Source organism: Ammospiza caudacuta, chromosome 9 (assembly GCF_027887145.1).
Source record: "Ammospiza caudacuta isolate bAmmCau1 chromosome 9, bAmmCau1.pri, whole genome shotgun sequence".
NCBI lineage: Eukaryota > Metazoa > Chordata > Aves > Passeriformes > Passerellidae > Ammospiza > Ammospiza caudacuta.
The window spans coordinates 27,222,134-27,239,947 of NC_080601.1; the positions used below are offsets into that span (position 1 = coordinate 27,222,134).

The 17,814-nt window shown below is 39.6% G+C and overlaps 2 protein-coding genes across 4 annotated transcripts in view; one reads left to right on the forward strand and one right to left on the reverse strand.

Annotated features, from left to right (window-relative positions):
* The window catches only part of SLK (STE20 like kinase), a 49,496-nt gene extending 33,064 nt beyond the window's left edge, over positions 1 to 16,432 (forward strand). For 2 of the 3 annotated variants that reach the window (XM_058810342.1, XM_058810343.1), the window contains exons 10-19: positions 241 to 371; positions 646 to 769; positions 1,033 to 1,212; positions 3,163 to 3,255; positions 6,274 to 6,403; positions 6,641 to 6,765; positions 7,697 to 7,885; positions 9,049 to 9,174; positions 10,706 to 10,819; positions 11,319 to 16,432. In XM_058810342.1, the coding sequence (XP_058666325.1) occupies positions 241 to 371; positions 646 to 769; positions 1,033 to 1,212; positions 3,163 to 3,255; positions 6,274 to 6,403; positions 6,641 to 6,765; positions 7,697 to 7,885; positions 9,049 to 9,174; positions 10,706 to 10,819; positions 11,319 to 11,465 (1,359 nt within the window). In that variant the 3' untranslated portion in view covers positions 11,466 to 16,432. The remainder of the gene's footprint in view (positions 1 to 240; positions 372 to 645; positions 770 to 1,032; positions 1,213 to 3,162; positions 3,256 to 6,273; positions 6,404 to 6,640; positions 6,766 to 7,696; positions 7,886 to 9,048; positions 9,175 to 10,705; positions 10,820 to 11,318) is intronic. The other variant, XM_058810344.1, reaches the window with a different exon arrangement.
* COL17A1 (collagen type XVII alpha 1 chain) overlaps positions 15,809 to 17,814 on the reverse strand; it is a 57,282-nt gene continuing 55,276 nt past the window's right edge. The window contains 3 exon segments of the mRNA XM_058810341.1: positions 15,809 to 17,377; positions 17,545 to 17,574; positions 17,576 to 17,616. Coding sequence (XP_058666324.1) covers positions 17,264 to 17,377; positions 17,545 to 17,574; positions 17,576 to 17,616 — 185 coding nt within the window. The 3' untranslated portion in view covers positions 15,809 to 17,263.

Sequence of the window (17,814 nt, forward strand, 5' to 3'; positions counted from 1 at the left end):
TTTCTTCTGGTACTTAGGATAATCAATTGCAGTTTTCCTTCCCTTACTAGAAAGTTTCAGTTTATTGGAATTTTTCAAATTTTCACTTGATTAGTGAGGCACCTGGTAAGTGAGAAGGGCTCTTGATTACTGCATAGAAGACATTTCCAGAAGTATTTGATATAATTCAGTATTAAGAAAAAAGGGAAAAAAGAATATAACCTAAATAAATACATAACAACTTACCAATGCTTAATTTAGGAAACTAGAAGGCAGAAGAAAACGTTAAAGAAAACTCGGAAGTTTGTTGTTGATGGAGTAGAAGTGAGTGTAACCACGTCAAAAATAGTTACTGAAAACGATTCAAAAAGTGAAGAAATGCGATTTCTACGGTAAGTGTTTCTAAAAGTCAAATTTTCAAGAGGTTAGCAGCTGATTTTTTTTTTTCTTTGAATAAAACAAGGGGACTAATGATCTTATTTCAGTCATATTTGGGGATAAATTTACTGGTTTTTTGGTAGAAGTGAATATAAAGTGTTTCTTATTAAGACAATCAGTTCAAAATAGTTTTACTGGGCCCAAGTTGTTAATGATCCTTTTCATCTCTTGTCATTTTGCACTTCTTTTGTTTTCCCCTCAGTATTAAGTGTTCTTTGTCCTTCTTAGGCGTCAAGAGCTCAGAGAGCTGAGACTTCTTCAGAAAGAGGAGCAGAGAGCCCAACAGCAGCTCAGCAATAAGCTTCTGCAGCAGCGAGAGCAGATGTTCAGACGTTTTGAACAGGAAATGACAGTGAGTTTCTGCATTTTGGTGCTCTTAAAATATGACATCTTGATGGAGGAGGCAGAATAGTGCTAAGAGCAATCAGGTGTTTCCTGCCATGATGGCTCTAGCATAGCCTTTATTCTTAAATAAAGGCAATATTTGCCGTTGTGGGGTGCCCAGCTTGTGTGGGGGCTTGCTGCCACAACAATCCATCATGGCCCTTCCTTGCTACAGCACTTCACTTAACAGGACTTATCTTTCTAAAAAAAGGTACCAAATAATTTTTACAGAGTAAAAAGCGACAGTATGATCAGGAGATAGAGAACCTGGAGAAGCAGCAGAAGCAGACAATCGAGCGCCTGGAGCAGGAGCACACAAATCGCTTACGGGATGAAGCAAAGCGCATCAAGGCTGAGCAGGAGAAGGAATTGTCCAAATTCCAGAATGTGCTGAAAAACAAAAAAAAAGAGGTAAGAGACGATGCCAATATAGAAAATAAGGAGTATAAGCATAGCAAACAGTTGAGATTAGGTCTCCCAGAAGCCATGTCAAACTTGTGCTATACTGAGTTTTGGAAGTGTCACTACCAGTCAGAATTGTGTTTCTTGTTTGACTGCCTAAAGTGAAATACAAACAGCTGACAGGAAGCTTGAGGTATTGATTTTATCATCATCAAGTTAGAAGATTTTGTTTTTCACAAAATATTTAATATTTCCTCTCAAATACTAAATCAAGAAAAAGTATTTTCATAAAGACTATGAAAAAACCCCAGCTATAGTTACTTAGTAAATACTTAATAAATTAGAATTTCGAAGACAATAATTTCAGTTTTGTTTAGTTTTTGGTTTTTTTTTTTAGATTTTTTTTATTGAATATGTGCTGTAATTTTTTTAGAATTTCTTTATATGAATTGACAGCAATAATATGAATTTGGTTTGTTAGTTCAAAAAGGAAAGCCAGGAGAGAGAAGTCTGGATAACCTAAAATCTTTTACAGTTAATTTCATAAATGTCATATTGTTAAGGCAAAAAGACTGACACTGACAACTGGTGCAATAATTTACTTGCATTGGATTAAGAAAAGGTGATATGTTTCCATATGGATTTTGCATCTTAAAAGCTGTTTTATTTCATTTTTGGTTCAATTGCGTAGTGCCCCTTTTTATATAAACGGCTCTAGTGTTTGCTCTGATAGTTACTAGACTCAGAGATTTCTTTAGAAAGCTGAACTGTCAGTGCTTTTGCATAGAATGATCCTGTAGCACAAATGTGCATTGAAATATAAGTTGTATTTAGTTTGAATTGTATGCCCATATGTAAATAACAATTTTTCTTCTTTTGTGGTACCTCTTGCATTTTGAGTCTCTCTCTGTTCACTGGTGATTGGGTTCTACATGGGAAAGTGGGGGAATTTGACATATTGCTCTGAGCTAAAAGCAGTTCTTTCATGGACATAGGAATAGCATGTGGTGATTTGGACTCTGTTTTCTGATGATGCTTCCACTATTAAACACACAGGCATTTGTCTCTGGGTGCATACTTTTGTGTTTAAAGCTTAAAAAGGCAATGTACAGTTTGAAGGAAAATGCAGCTGCTGCTCTAAAACTGTCCATGTTATATTGGAGTGTACAATGCTACATTTTTGTAATTCTGAAAAACAAAACTCATCAGCAAATTAACAGATTAATAGTCACTTGATTTAGCCAGGTTATATTTAGATTCTTTCTGCTAATCTTGTCTAATTCACCGTGTACTGAAACACGTTCCATCCCAGCGTACGTGTCACAAAAAGTTTCCTGAAAACCTCTTATTTATTGGTGGGTTTCGCTTTAAATTCTTCAGAACCAAACACAACCAAATAATGTTTTGTTTGCTTGTATGATTATTTTGAAGACATAAGCTGTGTAGATGTCATTTATGGTCAGAGACACTAATAATGGCATCCTGTAAATTCAGGTTAGAGACAGTGTCAGAAATAACTGCATTTCAATGGAAGTTATTTTAAGCTTCCAACCATTTTTCACAGCTTTATGTGATGTAACATACTCTGTAGTCCTTTTGCCATAGTGATTCAAGAAAATACCACTTTTGCAGGTGGTGGTTTTCTTAACTATTGACTCTTCTGGCAGCTGCATGGAAGCACAAGCGAGGCACTGCCATTTCTGAGAGCACTGGGCAGCATTTGCATGCAAAAAGCGCTGGCACATCCCTCCTCTCTGCACTGCTGGCATGCATAAAGCACCTATTGTTCCTTCTCTTTTCATTAAGCTCTTTCACTAAACTAACATCCCTGCCACTGAAGCAATGCATGCTTCCACTACCTCTAGTGCTTGACCTGCATGTCCCTATGTTCACAGTAGTGCTTGCTGTGGAGACAAAGTGTTCTTTTCGCCACCTTCTGCATGCTTATATACACTGTAGGTTTTATGTGAAGTGGAGAAAGCACCAAAAGAGCTGAGAAAAGAGCTCATGAAACGCAAGAAAGAGGAGCTTGCACAAAGCCAGCATGCTCAGGTAACAATGGCAGCTTCAAGCTACTAAAATACAAAAGGCAGCAGTATTCACACAGCTTGATGTTTTCACCTCTTGTTGTTGTTGAGTGAATATGGAACTTAACTCAAACTAACCCTACAAACTGCTCTCTTTCTTCAAGTACTCCCATGTCTTAGACTCCCATCTTAGACTTAACTGGGTAGAAATGTGGCAGCGGTTGCCAGGTTTGTACTGTCAAGTGTAGGATTTTGTGTGCTCTACTGAAAAAGAATGGTATTTTTCTACAGCACGTTTATTTACAGTGCTTTTATGAGTGGTAAGTACTCCATGGGTCCTTCAAATTTTAAAGGTTATAGTCAGGAGGAAGTTTTGAACTACACAAATGCAGAGGAGGAAAATGTATCTAATATGTAAGCACGAGACATCTTGTTTATAGGAGCAGAACAGATTAGGTAAAATGTTATTTAAATGTCAAAGTGTAGGTGTATAGAAACTTTACAAAACATCATCTGTGATTTCATGCCTTCAGACTTGCTGCTTTTCTATGACCCAGCTAGAAAGAGGGCTAGTATTTCAGAAAAATACTGGCTTTGTGATGGCCACAGCTTGTACAGAGTGAATTTGAACCACAGCAGTGCAGGTTTGGATTGAGTAACTTAAAGATTAAATGTTTATGTGAGTGACCTAGTATAAAATAGCAACTTTATTCCATTATGTGTTTAATTTAAGAGGGGATTTCCCAGGATAGAAGGTGATTGAGTTGCAGCACTTTCCCCATACCAAAGATATCTGTCTTTAAACTTTTTAAGGAAACAAAAATCTAATTTTTCATAGTATTTGTAGAGACATAGTTAATTTCCTTTGCTGCTTTCAATTTGCTGAAGAGAGGTGAAAGAAGATTTTAAGTGTGAAATATCCTTACTTGGAATGACAAGTGCTAAACAAGGTGCAGCTGCTTATATCTAGAACTTCCATCAGCATCTACTTGTGTGATTAGCCTTGACATTTCAAATGTTTCTTACTAACGTACAGCAGATCTCATTTCTTCCCTTTTTTAAGAATAGGAATACCTTTCACTATATTATGACACACAATTACATTGTGTCCCACAGGGTGTTGCTCAGGTTATGATTCAGTCTTTTCAGTTGTCTTCATGTACGCTTTTCAACGCACAAATGCAGGATGTAAGTCTTAAAATGCAACACAGTGCAAGTTTATCTTCCTGATTTTCCAGATGTGTGTCTTCTCTTCTCTTCTCTTTCTGCTCATATGTGCTGATCAATGTCACTGCTGTCTCCAAACTGGTTAGCACCAATGTGGGTAATTGTGCACTATCCATTGTCAAAAGTTCCAAAAGACAGTAGTTACTCAGTCTGAGCGAGACACTGAGGATTCACACATGCAACATGACACTTGGTCAGCACATGTGAGAAACATTGTGTGACTTGTATTCTGTGTGTGCAGTGAAACCATGTATTTTAAAGATGTTTGAGTTTATTTTAAGATACGGGGCATAACCAAGTGGTACTTTGAAAAAGGTTGGCTGCCTTGCACTGTCTGCCTTTAAACCACCCAACACATTCTTTAGTAAAGTCGGTGACATTCATTTTATGTGATACTTGAGTAGATGTGAGAAGTGGAAAGGGCAGGGTATTTCCTGAGATTGCCTAGTTTATCTTACAGCACTAGCAGGTATAACTTCATAAGAGTTACTCTGTAGAGAGCAGCAATGATATTTAAATGATTAAATGTGTAAAGCTCAAGCATAATCACTTTTTGACCATGACCATGTTCTACACTAGAACAGCTTTCCCCCACTCCCTCCAAATCAAAAATCTCCCTGCAGATTAAACACTGTGTTGATTATGTGTCTACACCCTCAGAATATTCAATTTGTAGTAGTCTTTTTAACCTTTTCTGGTATAAAGGGAAAAAACAGGATTTTTTGTCCCTCTATAAATTCGGTTAGGTGTGTCTGACTTAATTTACAGACATCACCTTCCAGTTCTTTTTGTACCCTGAGATCTGTTACTGTCAGCTTAATTCACCTCTGGTTTTTTGTTACCTGTCTCATTAAGAGACAAGAAAGCCTCATCTATGAATAACTTTATGTAAAGATGAAAACCAGGATTTTTTTTGTCAAAATAAAAGGTACTTTTAATGAACATTAATTCCATTTGTTATGGATTTGAGCAGCCCACCTTGGCTCTGACATTGTTCTTTCTTTTGGCCTTGATATCATGCTATAAGCATCTGGTTCAATTTCTTGTTTTAAGGCAGGTGTGAGTGTGTGTGTGTGTATGTGCATGCTTGCATGCTCATAGCTGTGGTTTTTAATGGTTGCAAAGAAGAAAGGCAGCAGTAGGTCGTGGGGCATGGGAGGGGGACTCAGTGCTGTCTGCTTTTCATGATGGGATGTAACAGTGATGCCCCTGGATAATGGGAAGATGCAGGTGATAAATCCCTTTGTGAGGAGCCAGCTCAGCTCGGGTGTGAGCAGGTTACACCCCTGCAGAACCATGGGGTGTCTGCACAGTGGTCCTGCAGAACTCCCAGTCTCAACAGCGTGCCCCAAGGACAAGATAAACCACACAGTTCTGAAACCTAACTGTGTAAATAAATAGGCTTTAGCTAATCACTCAAAGCAGAATAACCATACATACCTTTATTTTCTTACCTACATGAATAATTAACCTGTTTTAGAATGAGATCAGCTTTATATTGAGTATTGTCTTTGCTAGCTCTGAATGTGCAGCTTGTTCTGAGGAGAGACAAGAGATGGAATGAGTTGCAGATGACTGGCTAGATTGGTACCTTTGGTCTTATTTCTGTATTATTTAAACATGAATATGCTCTTACCTACACTGTACACAGAAAATACAAAAGATGGATAATTTGATAGCCAAGGCACCCTAGCTCAAACTTTCATAGATGTATTTGTTTTCATATATAGCTAATGCTGAGAGGACTGGGAGTTTCATTAACATGTATTATGGTTAGAAGAACCCTATTTAATTTACTTCTATTGGTTTTTACCAGGAGCAGGAGTTTGTGCAGAAACAGCAACAAGAACTGGATGCATCTCTGAAGAAAATAATTCAGCAGCAGAAGACAGAACTGGCCACTATTGAACGTGACTGCCTCAACAACAAACAGCAGCTCATGAGAGGTACCCAGCACTTCCTTGGAAACAGGCACTGGTTTTTAGTAAAACAATGCTCTTTCTTTGCTTTATGAAATCAAAAATTTCATGACCAATCTAGAACTGTAACAAAATCCTGTTTCATTTGCTATGAAAGAGCACTGTTTTTAAAATCCATTTTTTGGCCACTTCTGAACATACACTAGGAGGTTGGGAAGTATGGGGTAGGACTGCAATTCCTGAACCAACCTTTCTGTTTTCCAGCTCGTGAAGCTGCATTCTGGGAGCTGGAGGAGCGGCACCTACAGGAGAAACACCAGCTCCTCAAGCAGCAGCTCAAGGATCAGTACTTCATGCAGAGGCACCAGCTGCTTAAGAGGCATGAGAAAGTTAGTGTTGACTTTGACTTTTTCTCTTGTGTATTGTAATATCAATTTTTTTAATCAAGTAATCTTACAATCTTTCCCAGTGTTTGCACAGGCAAGACCCAGATAAGTATTTTGAAGATGTTATATGCTCTGTTGAAATTTAAAAAATCTTACTTTAGTAATATACAGAAGTACAAATTATGATATTTTCCCTTTTGATTCTTAAAAAAAAAACCCACCAACCAACCACAACATCAGTCTTTTACTATAAAAAATACCAAATTCTGCTTATCCGCCAAAACCAATTTTGATTTGTGTTTAAACAAATCTGCTCAGAAGTAAATAATCCTGGAATTAAATGAGCAGAATGAACTGGATTAGCTTCTGGGCAAGTAGCTGACAACTGTCTCTTTATAGCTAAATCCTTATTTTCCACTAGGCATTTTGGTTTTTATAGAATACACAAAAGAAAATAGTTCAATTTCTGAAACTGTAAACCAGGAGAGAGTTGTTTGAGCATCTCTTGGTGATCAGAGCATGAGCAGCCTCCACTGAAGGCTTGTTCTGTCCACTCTGATTTGTCCCATGTAGACTGTTGCTTTCCCTAGCTTTTTTAAGCAAACTGCCCCCTCCACAGCTGTAGCCCAGAAGTTCAGTTACACAAAAAGGAGTTTCTCCTTTTGAATAACAGGCTTTGTAAAAGGCAGTGCAGGAGTTGAGTAAGCGCTGGTAAAATATATGTGTATTTACATTTATTACAGAATTTTCTTTGGGTTGGGCAAGATCCAGAGCTCTCTGCAAGAAGCCTCTCCTCCCCACTGTTACTCCTGGGGCTGGGAATGGTTTCTGCTGACAGGCACTGAGTCACACCAGAGACTTATTATTGAAAAGAGATGCACACTGTATAACATCACAGCTACTGTGTAATATTTCCACATGGTTAACGTTTCAGGAAACAGAACAAATGCAGAGGTATAATCAACGCCTTATAGAGGAGTTAAAGAACAAGCAAACTCAGGAAAGAGCAAGACTGCCTAAAATCCAACGAAGTGAAGCAAAGACCCGCATGGCCATGTTTAAGAAAAGTTTAAGAATCAATTCATTTGCTTCTCCAGACCAAGATCGTGAAAAAATTAAGCAGGTAATTAATAAATTAATATTTAATAGTTTTAATAGTGTAAATGCTGAATGTGAGGATGAAATAGAGTGCACTCTCATGCGTTCCCACATGGTACCAAACTGGGCTGATGCACTGGATGGGGTTAGAGGAAATCATCCTTCCCTGCTGCTCTGGTGAGCCTCTTCTGAAGTGCTGGGTCCAGCCCTGGGCTTACCAGTACAAGTCAGACACAGATTTATTGAGTGAGTCATGCAAAGGGCCTTGAAGAAGATGGCTGAGAGACTCAAGTGTCTTGTTACACAAGGAGCCACCTGGGGTACCTGGGATGCTGCAGCCTGGAGGAGAATAGGCTCAGGAGGGTCTTGCCCATGTGTATAAGTACCCAACAGAGGGAGCAAAGAAGGTGGAGCCAGACTTTTCCCAGTGGTGCCCAGTGACAGGGTGAGAGGCAGCAGCCACAACTGAAATACAGAAAATCCAGCTTCAACATGAGAAAATATTTTGTAGTGGGAAGATGGTCAAACACTGGAGCAGGTTGTGCAGAGAGCTTGTAGAGATGCTCAGAACCCAACAGGACAGAGTCCTGCACAGCCTCTTCCTGGTGACCCTGCTTTGAGTAGGGAGGTTGATCTTTGCAGGTCCCTTCCAACCTCAACTGTTCTGTGATTCTGTGAAACATTTTTAAGGGTGCTTGATTTTTGTGAGCTTTTGAACTAAAGCTGTAGGTATTCACTCATTCTTTAAAAGGGAATGCTGTGCAGAGGTTGAGAGGTTTGCTTTCTAATGCACCACAGTCACAAATCATGGTTTCATACGGTGAGCACTGGAAGGATGACAGATGTGGAAAATATGGTTTCCTGTAGCTGTTTAACACCAGCCTAAACCAATGCTTGCAGCTGGACTGCTGTGTCACAGCTTCAGAGGGAGGTAATTTCAGGAATCTGGAAGTGAAATGTGCTGCATTTTAAGGAAAAATCAGAGTGCAGACAGAGAAATGGAATTAAAACTGTACAGAACTTCCTTTGTAAGAATTTTAAAAAGAAAAAATAGAGAAAATTACTGCTTAAATCTTCTAGAACTGTTCTTCTCAGTATGTGTTCATTCTATTAGATGCAGTTCTTTGACTCATGCAAACGGTTTTATTCAGAGGCACAATATAAATAATGTCTTATTTTTAATTTTAGTTTGCTGTTCAAGAAGAAAAGAGGCAGAAGAATGAGAGACTGGCGCAGCATCAGAAACATGAAAACCAAATGCGGGACCTTCAGTTGCAGTGTGAAGCAAACATCAGGGAACTGCATCAGTTACAGGTTAAAAATAGATGATATTAAATGACCATTCAGTGAGAAGACTTAAGTTAATACCAGATGCAGGCAAAGTAAAAACACCTTTCCTTAATTTTTACTGTGTAGTTTTTTCAGCTTTGTTTTCAAAGGCCTGCAGTGCACTGCTCTGCCCGATTCATATGTTCCCATCAATTTATGAGTAATCATTTTAAATGAAGAAGAGTATGAACCAGAAGCAGATGATCACTTCTGGAATACCTGTCAAGTTCCCAGGGCTATTTTCTGTAGGCAGCATTTCCTTTTAACTTGATTTTGCTGGAGTGTCATTAATCAGAACAGAGGTAGGCAGCACAGGCATTACCCACGAGAAGTTTGCAGCAATACTGCAGGAATAGGAGGTTTTTACCAAGTGCTGCCACTTGCATGTGAGCTTCTGGAAGGTACTTAGAAGGAATTCTCTTCTTGTGATAAGGAGCTCTGATTTGTCTCTTTTGGTATGCATTTTGTTAAAGTTTCTGCTGGATTCCAGAGGCCAGATCTCCTTTTCTGTTAAATCAGCTTTTCCCAGTTTCAGGGACACAAGGCAAGTTTTAAAGCATTAAATGATCACCTGCTGATAACCTTTGCTTAGAGAAATCATGCAAGGACCAATGAAGCTCATTCTACTCTATTCACTTTCTTACATCCTGAAAAAACAGTCCCTGGCTGTGCCACTAATATGCCCCAGTAAATCCCCAAGTACTGTGGGAGCCTTGTGAGAGTTTGAGCTGCAGTAAAATACAGCAGATTAGGGCTGCTCTGAGCTTCACAAGGAAAACTGGCACTTGCTACACTCAGGTCTAGTCAAGTGCTTGTTGTTTGTGTTGCTGTGGTTCTGTACTCTGCATCAGACCCATTTGGAACTGGAACCCTAGGAACACAACCATCGCCAACTGCTCTTAAAAAAGTGCAGAGACTTGAAGCCAAATAATTGATTTTTTTCTTGTCATGCTTCAAAAGTGCTCTGAAAGTGAGGCAGATGCCGGGGTACCTTACTGAGAGAAATGTGAAGCTGAGGTGTGATTTGAGCCTTATCATAGGGCAATTTTGAGGCTGCTTCTGCAACCACCTTTGTCTCTTCTCTAAGCTCCATTTGTTTGTCTCAACTCTTGGCACCAAGAGTTGAAATATTTCCAAAAAACAGCTTCCTTTTTAATGTAATTGGTTTTAATAAATTATACAGACTATCTTTAAAAAGCAAAGCAGAAATGCTGCATGACCTTGAAAAGCATCATTAGGCAGTGAAACACAGTTTTGAGTAACACTCTCAGCAGCTGCCTTAATGATGCTCAGCAGTGTATTTGGATTTATGAGTGTTTCTTATCTCAATTGGCTCTGATGGAAAGATCAGCTTTTGAAAACACAGCCTTGTAACATACTTTCATCTTGTAATTATTCACGTCACTATTTACACGGAATAAGCTAATTAGAAAGAATTAGGACAACATATGTCACTGTACAAATGTTGAGTTGCCTAATCTGAATTAGTTTTACATAAGGATTATCTTGTTTTAAGAATGAAAAATGCCATCTACTGGTTGAGCATGAGACGCAGAAGCTAAAAGAGCTGGATGAAGAGCACAGTCAAGAACTGAAGGAATGGAGAGAGAAATTGAGACCAAGAAAAAAGGTAAATGGGAGCAGTTCATGAGTCAGGCAATTATCAAGGGTTTGATCTAGAACATACAGACAGTACAAAAGTATTGCAGAGGAGGAGAGTCAAGCTGCTGTACAAAGCTGTTGCAGTTCACTGTATAATAAAAGATGTTTAAAAATTGCATAAGCTGAGCAAAGGGCAGGTGCACCAAAACAGGCTGGGTGTTACCAGCCTCTTTGCAGGGCTCCCACCTGCAGCATGTGTGCAGGTTTGCAGGGAAAACTTAGCTGGAGGAAAATCTGAGGCTGGCAATTTATTTCAGAAGCCAATAGGTTACTGCAAAAATTGAGTGATATATAGCAGACATATAGCTGGTGGTGGAGGTTGGTCTTGGGGGGGATTATTTTATTTTAAAAGGGAACGCAGTAGAGTTTCACACAGTTCAGAGATTGATCAGACAAAATGTCTCCATAGTAATGGGTTTCTTGTACTTTGCCTTGTTAATCCTGTGACAATCTGATTTTGGTTTTAGATGCTGGAAGAAGAATTTGCCAGAAAACTGCAGGAACAGGAAGTTTTCTTTAAAATGACTGGAGAATCCGAATGCCTTAATCCTTCAACACAAAGCCGGATTTCCAAATTCTACCCAATCCCCAGTCTTCACTCCACTGGGTCATAACTCTGGGAACTTCTGGAGGATTTTTGGTGTTTGGAATTCTCCCTCTTTACGGTCTAACCCGACTTACCTGCGGCGTATGAACATCAGGGACCTCGCCTGTCTTGTTTTCAGTGGAGACAATCAGTGTCAGGAGCGCTTTCTTCACTCCCCTAAATAGAAGAAACAAACCAAGTGTTGGTGTACAGTGGTATTGTTACGTCCTTCAGATGTTTCAAGACTAAGTGGGCTTTTTATCCCAGTCTCTAAAAGTACATTACCTATGGTTTTGACTTTAAGCCTGAAATATTAATTATGCTCTTTCTCATCATAAAAAAAATGGTTTCTCATCTGAACACTTAAATTGTGTAATATTAGTTCTGCTACTGTGTTTTTAAGCATCAGATTTCTCCATGAGAGAATTCCACAATTTAAACTGCCATGAGAGGTTTAAAATTTTTATAATGTGAGCAGTGTCTTCATGGCAAGGACTGAAACTAATTACTAAGAACATGCCAGTAATCAGAAAAACAAACCCTTCTGTTTAAACACAATTGGCAAAAGCAAAAGCCTTTGCAATTTCTTTCGAAAGAAACCTCTGGCATAAATTAAACTGAGCTGATCTCCATGACACGTTTTGTCCATTAGTTCCATAATGAAATGGGGTGCTAGTTTAATTAATACAGTGCCTGAAACACTTAGATATGCTGATCCTGGCAACAGGATACTGTTTTGTCATTTAAAAACACAAAACTCCTTAGCATTGCTATTACTGTACAAAACAAGATTTCTTGCTGCTACTGCCATTTTTGTTGTAAATCCTCACCCTAAAATATTTTGCACTAAAATATGTAAAGGTGAAAGAAATGCTAACTTTAAAATGCACAGTTTATTATTTTCTTTAGCTATTACATACAGGTGGTTAGTTCTACAAATTAAAAAACTGTAGAATGTATTTTTTAGAAAGCGGTGTGCAAAATGCACGTGGTTTCTCTAACTGTACCTGGAATGGGTAGAGCCATTGTTCTGTTCTTACCAAAGTCTGTTCATTTGAACTCCATCACAGAAGTGGAGGTGGATGGTCATATTTATAAATAACCGTGGCTAAAGTCTGATTTCACTAGAAGTGTTAGTTTCATTTTTTTTTTTATTTTAGTCATTTTATTTTAAGGAAAGATTTAAGTTAAATATACAGACAAACTCCTTTATGAAGCTGGGTGTTTTGCTTTTGTGTCGCCACCTACTAACATAGGCAGGTTTTATTTTTTGAGTTCCTAGATGTACCATAAGTTATTTGCCTGACTGATCTGTAGTGGGAAATCTGAACTGTGTCTCCTATAGCAGGGTAGGGAAATACAGCTGTGTTAGGTCACTTGCTGCACTCCTTTTGGTGGATGGAGGTTGAGTCATATCAAGGCAGTGTTACAAGCTGTACTTGGGTATGTTGGAGCTCCATTTGTAAAATAGTATTTGCTTTCTGTCTTTTGAGGTCTGATGTTCTCTGGTATTTTTGGGCATCAACTGCACCCGTTTTGTTTGCTTGCTTTGACTGTGCAACTGATGCCCATTCCATGGCGTTCATTTCATGGGAACAGTGTTGCTGCATGGCAATGAACTCAGAAATTAACATAGGACTTTAATCAGCTGTGGTTGAAACCTTGGATGCTGAAATCCTTGGACGTTGAACCAGTATCTTCTCAATGAAGACACTTAATTTACAGCACAGTAAAAAGAAAATTGGAAAATGCATGTTTTAATTTAAATTTTGTAACTTTTTGGTAGCATAATTACTTTAATAGCTAGCCTTCATTTCTGGCATTTTATTATTTTAAATGTGTATTGTGTAGTGTTGTAAATTCACACACCATATCTCTAGAAGGTTCTTTGTTGCTGAATGCAAAGTTTTTTGAATTGTTTGTTTAGTAGGGAGAAACAAGTCTTTGAAGACCTTTTGCTTTTTAAGCTCCACCTTCATAAATTGACTGTTACTAAGGTAACATTAAATAATCTTCATCTCTATTTAAAAGAATTTGTTTGCAATTTCATATGAAGTAGGCTCAGTGCTTTACCTGGGGAGTAGGCAGGGCAGGCAGATTTCCTCTTCTGGATTATGTCTACGTTCATCTCTATTAAATCCTCACAGGGAAATGTTAATAATCTTCTCCTTACGTTTTTGGTCGTTTCAGTGATACATTGCTAATATGTAATGGCATTCTGTTTACCTCTGTCTGAATCTCTTACATCTTTTATCTGAAGATCCTTTTCACACAGGCCCTGCAATCTGATCTCATTGTAAATTGCACAAATAACTGTAACTGAGCTCTGGGATGAAGTGAGGGATCAGATGTGGTGATGGAAGCCTTGCTCAGGTCTCCAGGTGGGGAGCCCTGTGAAGCACTTGCAGCCTTGTGAACTGGGCTGAGAATTGATACCAAGCACAAAAATATGTTCACTGAGTGATAACAAGAACTAGCATGGGTACTTACACATCTAGACTGACAAAATTTGGTTTAAGTGTTGCAGAATGTGAGAGAGGTGTTACAATATTGTATCAGTGTCACAAAATTCAAGTCAAATTAAATTTAGTCTCACATAGGCCTAAAGGACATCTCCTGAGATGTGAAATCCAATCTTGGTACTATCTCACGTCACCTCTCTAATGAATGTTAGCAGCTCCATCTCCAGGGTGGTAAAGTGTATTTTCTGCAGCCAGTGTACTTACTTACAAATTCTTACTGTTTGGCAGATCTCATTGTCCCCACACGCTCCTCCAAAGCTGATCACAAATCAGTGTTTGTTCACCACTGTGTTTTACTACATTGTAAATTCTGTCCACAGGAAAATGAGAAAAGGCAATAAATCCCTAGATTGCAGTGCTGCATGTGGGTTGTCCTCCTGTGTTTACAACTGATCCTCATGGAAAACCTGCCTGCAGGGCCTCAGCCTCACACCATGTGTTTCCCAAGCTCTGAAAGTGCATTTTGCACTGCTTAAGACATCCAGGGAGAGCTGAGGCTAAAGATCTTCACGTGCACCTGCTACCTGTTTTTAGGAGATTCTGGCTGAGGAGGGGGTTACCAACAAGGCAGAAAATGGGCTGTGGCAGCTCTTGATCTTCTGAAGTTCCAGGGGAACTCTCCTGCTTGTTTTATGAAGAAGACTTACTCCGGCATTTGATCCTCTGTGATCCCCATAAAACACATTTTCCTTCTCCAAGCATTCTGCTGTCACTGGTGTGTACATGAGAACTATACACAGTATGTAAAGATATGATACTGAAGTTGTTATTCATATAATGTAGGTCCTGATTTATAAACAACTTATGAAGGAAAACCTTTATTTGAATTGGCACCTGAATTCAAATTCCCTGCTGGCAGGGCTGCACTGTCCTGACCATCAGCAGTCACTCAGAGTGATTTTTCACATCACATTAAAAACTGATGTTCAGTCTGAGCTGCACCCTTTTTTCCAGGTAGTCTTTTAAGCTGATATTCTTTTAAAATTGCATTCACAGGTACTCAATATCTGATCTATCACATAGTTTAAGGAATTATTCTTCTGTCCCAGAGGACTTTATGATAACTATTCTACTGAATTATTGTCCTTAAAAATTTGAAACATAGCACCTTAACTAAGACAGAGCTAAGCAAAGCAGCAATGAAATCACTTTTGTCACACCATGTCTTGTGACAGCATCACATAGGAAGTTTAGGCTGATTCTCCAATTGAAATAGTATCTGCCTTGCAAGTATTTCAAGCTTGCTTTCATATAGGAAAGATTCAAATAGGTGGTTTAAATTCAGGCACTTTAGTTCACTTTCAGGTAGCCTGATTTTCAGAGCTGTTGTGCAGCTGTAGCTCCCAGGACCTCAGAAATATATCATTGCTGAAAACTGAAATGTACAAAGAAGCTTGGTGCTAGTTGCTTCCACTGATCTACTGCTTCTTGGTTTATCTGCTGTGGGGAAGACAGGCAAGTTTGAGGACAGTGACTCTGTGGTTGTTGGAGGAAAGGGCAGGGAGTGTTTAGGGCCATCACTGTGTCAATAAGTTCAATGTTAGCATTTACACTCTCATCATTTTACATCAAAATCTGTACTTCTAGATCTCTGAAACTTCCTTGTGTTGATGTGTCCATGCAAATTTCACAATCCCAGCCTCCTTCTGCCATCTTCACAGCAGATGAAGATAGATTAGAGAGAATTAACCTTGTTCACATGCAAGCCAAGGCCAGGATGCCCCATCATTTCTCAGTCTTGTAAAAGATGAGAACAGATAAAGGGAAGGAGAAGACAAAGGAAATTACAGTGGTTCTTTTACAGAACTTTTACTTGTCCTGCATCTCTTTTCTCTAGCTCAGTCCTCGTGCTTTGTTTTTTGTAGCTCCTTTGCACATCCAGTATCTGGGCAGTCAGTGGTGCCAGAGGAAAATCCCTTAAGCATGCTCATGCCCAACCCATGAGAAAGGGCTCATGTGCTTTCCCTGTACTGAAAGAAGGGAGTGGCTGAGTCCAGGGTTGCCCTGATTTCACAAAGTCTTCCAGACTTACAATTCGGTGGTAAAGCTTCTTTGGTAATGAGAATCAGTCCTAAAATGGTGGAAAGAACAGAAAGTAGGAAGGGACATGCAGTGTTGTACTGTCACCCCATTTTCTGTCAGGAAGCCAAGCAGAGCAGGAGCATCCTGTGACAAAACACGCGCCTGAGGCACCGCTGGCCTCCCTCGTGTTCTCCCAGCAGTTTGTTGAATGTTTTGTGTTAACTGCAAACCAAGCTATTTTTGCCTTACAGAAAGCAACCAAAAATCATGAGATGGATGAATAATTGGCTAAGGGTCTCTGTACAGCTTGTGGAAGTGAACTTGCAGTAGCAGCCATACAACGGTTTTGGGAGTTTTTTGTCTTGTTTTTCAAAGTAATTTGATTTCATGGCTTTCTGTAGAATATTGTAATAATTCTGCTGTAAATACAATAAAATCACAGTTTGCTGAAATCGCCTCAATTTCGTTGTTGGAAAACTTGTGTGAAATACAAGTGATTTGTACAAGTGTTTGAGTGAACGGGATGATCTACAATGTTTAAAATAACTGAGTATGAAAGTATTTAATGATTGCCATTGTATTTACCACTGTACCTCAGACCCATCTCAGATGCCTAACCCTGCCCACAACCACCTGCAAGCACAGAACAGCCATCCTCAATAGTTCAGGGATGGGGCTAAAAACACACTTTAATTGGGCTGTTTACATTAAAGATTATTTTTTACCAGAGTTAAAAAAAACCAAGAAAGTACAAAAATATTCTTACAAGATGAACAAATTACTTTTAAAAGTGCTTTGGTTTGGCCCTGTGTGTGTCCTGTCTCACTGTGCTGCTATAAATGGGCTCCACTTGGGGTTGGCAAAGCTTGTGGAGAGGGAATCCCAGGGCAGTGCAAGGCCAGGGTTTTTCACAGGGCCTTGTGGGCTACATCTGATCCCTGACAAACCATGCATTTGGTGGGGAAGGGATTGTGTTGCTATTACATTACACTGCAACAGGATTGTTTTCTTTTTTCTGCATAGTTGGCTACTTGTTAAAAAACCCAGGTTTTTACATATCTGGGAGTAGTACAAGAAGCCTGGACTAGGTGAGAGAGGAAGCCCTTGTCAGCCCAAGGCCATCAGCCTGGGAGCTCAGGGGCACAAAGCCAAACATCAGTAACAGGAGCAAACACCCACACGGGCCATGGTGGACACACACAAGAGACATTCAGATCTGAACTATCAACTCTAAGGGGTCAGCTGAGCAGTGAGGATGTTTTAGCATTAAGGCAGTGAAGACTCAGGCTAATTTTCTATAGGTTGCTGGGAATGCTGCCCTGTGCATAACTGAGCTACCTCTTTCCTTAAACACCAACAGCTCTTCTTTTTCTTCTGCCAACATACAGTTGTTCACCTGGGGACCAGAAAAATCAAAAGGAGGGTTAGTTGAAAAGACCCTGTAAAAAGACAAAAGATCCAAACCAAAAAACTGAGGCTGTGTTTTCCAGCAATTCCCAGGGATGGGCTGGTGCCATTTGTGACAGTCAGCCCTGCTCTCCTGGGAATGGCAGGTGTTCCTACCTTTCTCTCCCTTCTCTCCTTTTGGTCCCCTGTGCCCTTGTCTTCCTGGTGGGCCCATTGGCCCAGGGTCACCTGAAGGAATGAGAAGACCAAGTTTGCCCTTCAGCACAAGTGACCCACAGAGAGGGACAGGCCAGGGAAAGGGACACCAAATCAGGACAATGTTTTGGCTGAGATCCTGAAGGTGCCACCCTCACTGTGAGAGGGTGTGACCTTGAGCAGTGCTGTGACCTCTGTGGTCACAGTGCTGCTTCCTGGTCCTGACAAGGC